This window comes from Petaurus breviceps, unplaced genomic scaffold (assembly GCF_028583685.1).
Source record: "Petaurus breviceps papuanus isolate PSGF00001 unplaced genomic scaffold, PetGlider_PUasm1.0 99, whole genome shotgun sequence".
NCBI classification, from domain to species: domain Eukaryota; kingdom Metazoa; phylum Chordata; class Mammalia; order Diprotodontia; family Petauridae; genus Petaurus; species Petaurus breviceps.
Window position 1 is genome coordinate 24817382 of NW_027187465.1, and position 5598 is coordinate 24822979.

At 46.9% G+C, this 5598-nt stretch overlaps 1 protein-coding gene across 1 annotated transcript; it reads right to left on the minus strand.

The window, feature by feature from the left end:
* Positions 1 to 1522: 1522 nt before the first annotated feature.
* Positions 1523 to 3608, minus strand: HCAR1 (hydroxycarboxylic acid receptor 1). Its single transcript, XM_069081871.1, has one exon. It carries the CDS (start codon positions 2730 to 2732, stop codon positions 1704 to 1706), a length of 1029 nt encoding a protein of 342 aa, XP_068937972.1. The 5' UTR covers positions 2733 to 3608; the 3' UTR covers positions 1523 to 1703.
* Positions 3609 to 5598: the final 1990 nt, after the last annotated feature.

The window sequence follows — 5598 nt, forward strand, 5'->3', positions numbered from 1 at the left end:
CAGCAGTGTGATCTTGGACAAGTCACTTTAACCTCTGTCTACCTCACAGCTTCTTCCTCTGTAAAGATAATAACACCTACTTCCCAGGATTACTGAGAGGACCAAATGAGATAATACTTGAAAAGGGCTTTGCAAAGCTTCAAGTAAAATGTAAATGTTGGCCATTCTTATTATCCTTCCCTTAAGCGTCAGAGTCAGGAAGATTTGAGTTCAAGCTGTGTGACCCTGGACAAGTCACTGAACTCTGTCAATCCCAGTTTCTTCTTCAATAAAATGAGATGTTAATGGTACCTACCTCACAGGAGGGTTGTGATGGTCAAATGAGATAATACGTATAAAATGCTTTGTAAATCTTAAAGTGCTAGAAATGCAGTCGATTCTTATATTCCCTTCCCATCTCTTTCCTCACTCATCACCCGCTTTTGAAGGCCCCCCCCCCATCCTGAGACCAGTTCAAATGCCCCCTAATTGACTAATGAACTTCAATTAGTTAGAACTGACATTATTATCTAATACCCCAGACCAGAAGCATTTGTACTGGACTCCCCAGAGAAATAAAGGGACTGGATGATGTGGCCCAGGAGGCCCTTCTGGCTTTCTAACTCTGACCCTTTGACCTTGGGAAAGTCACTTCAACTCCCTGGACCCCTGTTTTCTCATCTGTAAAATGAGAGGTATGGACCTGATGGCCCTGAGAAACTCCCCAACCCAAACTTCATGACCCTCTGCCCCAGTAGTTGTTCTAATCTCCCAGGGCCACAAATTTCCTTGCTGTCCCCAGGTGGGGCTGGAGAATGAGGACTGGGCTGAGCCAGGGAAAACACATCTGCCAGCTCCCGATTTGACATGTTTATCACTTAGCTGGTATTGACTCAGGACAGTCCGCTTTACTCCCCTTCTACCCCAGACCCAGAGAAGCCCTAGGAAACCCAAACCAGGAAGGGTTGCTGCTCCCGGGGGGCTCCCTCCCCTAGAAGGGACAGTGGAAATCCAGCCCAGCCTTGACAGCAGTCACTCACCCCCTCTCCAAGGGCAAATTATGTAAAACAAATCAACAGCAATAAGAATCATAATAAGTAATAACCGACTCCATAGAGCTTAGAAGTTTGCAGACCTTTGTCTTATATCAGCTCACTTGAACTCTAGGCAACAGCGCTGTGAGGTCAATGGTCCCCAGGTATTATCCCCATTTCATAGATGGGGAACCTGAGCCCCACAGAGGTAACTCTGGCTTGGCCATGATTCCACACCTTATAAATGCCGGAGGTGGGATCCCAACCTGACTCTCTGTTAATCCAAAATTCAACATTCTTTCCAGTCTATGTAGCTCCAGGGGGAAGATCATAGACTAGCCCTATTTTTTCTGCTCAGCTATTCAGCTATTTCACTGACTTGTTTAGTGAATCACATTAACACCCCTGCTCCTATTACTGCTGTCCTCCTGACCTCCACCCCCCATGCACACATGTATATACTCTCTTGTCATTAGTAGTATATAAAAAAGACTCACTTCAGGCATCCGCAACATGGCAAAGGTTTTAATATTGGGGATTCCATCTGTTCCTTGAGGACATACCTAGAGAAGGCAGTATTTTCAAAGACAACCTCCTCTTCTTCCTCTATTCCCACCCTCCCTTCCCACAAATCACTTCCATCATACATGTCTCTTTGGCTTCTTGATGAATTCAGTCAAGGCAGGGCATTTAAAATGTTTGAAGGTCCCACTGAACATCTGAATGGCTTCTGGAGTTATTCTCCATCCCAGTACAACTCTTTGGGCAGGGTTTTGATGTTAACATTCCTTCTGGATTCTGAGTCTTTGATTCTTCTGGACGCTTGGGTCTCAAGCCCCGGATCCTGAACTTGGTATAGACTTTGGGGAAAGATGGGCTTGAGAAATAGTAAACCAGGGGGTCCAGCATGCTGTTCATATAAGTGAAGCTGAGGGTGATGTGAAGGACCACATGCACAGACCTGTCACAAGCACTTGATGGGACAGTCCAAAGAAAGTACAGCCTGGCTGAGACACTGGGCAGGTAGCATATGACAAACACGGCGGTCACCACGATGATGAACCGAGTGGCCTTCTTCATCCGGGTTTGCCTGGTCAGCTGCTGCCTCTGTCTCAAGCTCCCAATGATGTTGAAGGAGCAGAAGGAGATGATGCCCAGGGGCAGGAAGAACTCCAGCTGGAACATGATGTCATGCCAGCCATTGGCAGACTCCATGATGAAAGTCTCACAAGACACCGTGCTGCTCTGCACACACAGGTGGCTCTCAGTCAACAGAAACAGAGTTCCCATAATGACCATGGCCCAGAGAGCACAAGCGATGCAAGCTGCTGTCCGATTGGAGATGGTGTTCAAGGCGTGATGGGGGTGGACCACCTTGAAATACCGATCCACAGCTACCACTGTGAGAAATACAATGCTCCCAGCTCGGTTGGTGGCCAGCATGAATAGGACTACTCGGCAAGGGATGTCTTCAAAAACCCAATTCCGATTTTTCCGATAGTAATCAGTCCGAAAGGGAAGACACACCATTAGAAGGAAGTCTGCCACGGCCAAGTTGAAAAGATAGATGGTGCTTGGTTTCCATGACTTCATATGAAAGCAGAAGCCACATAGAGCCAGGCCGTTGCCCAAGGCTCCCAGCACGAATGCCAGCACCAGCAAGGGAGGCATTACCTGGGCGATGGTTTCCCCTTTGATGAGGCAGCAAGTTCCATTCATGACTGGGAGAGAACTGGAGAGCTGGGCAGTTCTGCCTTCTGCCAGCCAAGCTGAAAGCTATCTGGGACTCTCTTGGCGACACACTGGCATTGGCCAGCCAGCTGGTTGTCTGACTTTACCACTGTGGGATGCAGGTGTCTCACATCACACACATTTCATCTCTACCACAGCAAGAACAGACATATTAATCAGGAAATGACAGAGTTAGAGGGGCCTCCCTTGACACAGCTCGCAAGCTGGTGGCCCCCCCTGGAGAAAAGTGGTATGCAAGGCTAGGACTGGAAGCGCAATGAACTTGCCCAGTAAGAGATCCTTTTCCAGGGAGCCCCCAACAGATCCAGCGCGACTCTTACTGCCGATCACCACGTCTTTTTTTTTTCTTGCCCAAGAAGTGGCTGGGATAATTTTCATTTTCAGCTGGACTGTTTCCCCTTCGAATCACTCTAGACTGGCTAGCACAAACTGCCTGAAAGGCACCAAGAGTTTGTTTGCCATCCCTCCTGGCGGGGAAAGGCAAACATTTCCTGGAGCTGTTCCCTGCCCCTTTGCTTATGTTCCTCCCCCTGACCTTTGACTGACTGCCCAGTTCTTTCCTTCAACCCCACAGGGAGCCTGCATGGAGTAACAGAAGGAGAGGAGGGTCAGCTCTCTGCAATACCACGGACTTATTCCCATGTTCACATCTACTCACATGGAGTGGGGACGGAGGAGAGGAGTTTAAAGGCTAATTCTGAGAAGTCATTCTTAAGAATCAGAATTGGTTTCATTGCCAGGAAAAGCCACCGTGGCCACCAAGACCACTTACCCAAGCAACCGACACCATATTCTCCTTCTGCACATCCTTCCTCTGTCCCAGATAATTGCACCATGTTTTAAGGCTGTGAAATGGAAACAGGGATCATTTCTCATAGGTCTCCCTCTTTTATTTGGGAGTCAAATCCCCCCACTCCTGGGAAGGGAGCCTGGTATGTTTGCAAGAGAGGATCAGGCTCTGACCTTGCCGTGAGTGATTCAGACACTCAAAAGCTGAAAAATATTTTGCTTGTGAGTTTTGCTCAGCCATCAGGGGGCCAGTAAAGAGTACTCCAGTAGAGTTGGGATGGAGGGATGTGGTCAGTTTGTCTGTGTATTCAAATGACCAGACACAAAGGTGACATAGTGTAACCCAGAGTGGCCCCTCCCCCCAAAGACGGGCAGGGGTGGGGAACCTGGGCCTCAAGGCCACATGTGGCTCTCTAAGTCCTCAAGTGTGACCCTTTGTTTCGATTCTGTCAAAGGGTGGCACTTGAGGACCTAGAGGGTCGGTCACATGTGGCCTCGAGGCCTTAGGCTCTCCATCCCTGTGAGATTCATGGTGCCACTCTGTGGTACTAAAATCCCATATTCTACAGAAAGTCTTTCCCAATCCTTTTTAATTCTATTGCCTTCCCTGGTAATTATTTCCTATTTATTCTTTATCTACTTGATATGTGTGTGTATTGTTTCAATATTGTCTCTCCCATTAGATTGTAAGCTCCTAGAGGGCAGGGTCTATCTGTTGCCTCCTTTTATATCTTAGGACAATGCCTGGCACAGAGTAGCTGTTTAATAAATGTTTATTGATCAATTGGTTTGGATTCCTCCTGGAAATAAGTAAACACAATGGATTCTAAATGGATTCCTTTCCATTTGACCTTTCCTGTTTGAGTAACTCATTGGCTTTACTCTCCAAATAGTTCACTGTATGGGAGCTATACGGACAATCTCCAGGAAGTACACATTATCAGGAAACTCCTTCTCTTGCTGGAAGGTCCAGTCCCCAAACTCTTGAACTTGGAGCCTCACAAAGTTAGTCTTACTGTGAGACATCTGTCAAAGCTGGTGCTGCTCAGGTTATCTCCCTTAGCTGACTAGAAGTTTAGATTATGAAACAAGTGATTCTTGGGGAGTTGAGTCTTTCCTCCTCCACACAACATTTGCCATTTTTGAACATTGCCCAGGAAACAATACGCAGACTGAATGGGCCATGTGCCGTGTAGAAAGTCTCCTTGTACCTGGGTCACTACCATTTAATGGTCCCTCCTTTCAGGTCACATGTAAGGACATTATCTAGAGATGTCAATTGCTTCTGCCACAAACCCATCCTCAGGGGAGAAACTATGTATGAGCACAATTTTCCTGACCCCCACCCCAGAAAACAGGTTCACTTTCTGAGCGCTGGTCTGTTGGGGGTTTTTTTCCACTTAATATATTTTATTTTTCCAGATTTTATGTAAAGATAGTTTTCAACATTCACTTTTATAAGATTTTGAGTTTCAGATTTTTTCTTCCCTCCCTCCTGTCCCTCTGTCCCAAGACGGCAATCTGATAGAGGCTATACATGTCTGATGTCTTTTCAAAGAGAAAGGGCTATTAGCTGGCTTTTTCTAAATATGGAGGGCAACAGTTGTTCTGACAAGAATCTGTCTTACTCTCAGCCTGCCAATTGCCAGGGGTTTCTGGTGTGCTGTCAACAAGCTGCCAACGGGCATGTTCAAATTCCATGGGAAGCTGCTTCTCCAGTGCCTCTCATAAAGTTGGTTGGGGAGCTAACCACACCAACTAGGGCCACCCTCTCCCTGACTCCCATTAATTCTCTTATCATTAAATCACAGATTTAGAGCAAGGACCAACCTTAGAGGACATCCAGTCCAACTCCATTTTTACAGATGAGGAAATCAAGGCCCAGAAAAGTCAAATGATTCACCTAAGACAGGGGTAGGGAACCTGCAGCCTAGAGGGCACATGTGACCTTGTAGGTCCTCAGGTATGGCCTTTTGACTGAGTCCAAGTCTTACAGAACAAATCCTTTTACTAAAGAGATTTGTTCTAGGAAGTTTGGATTCGG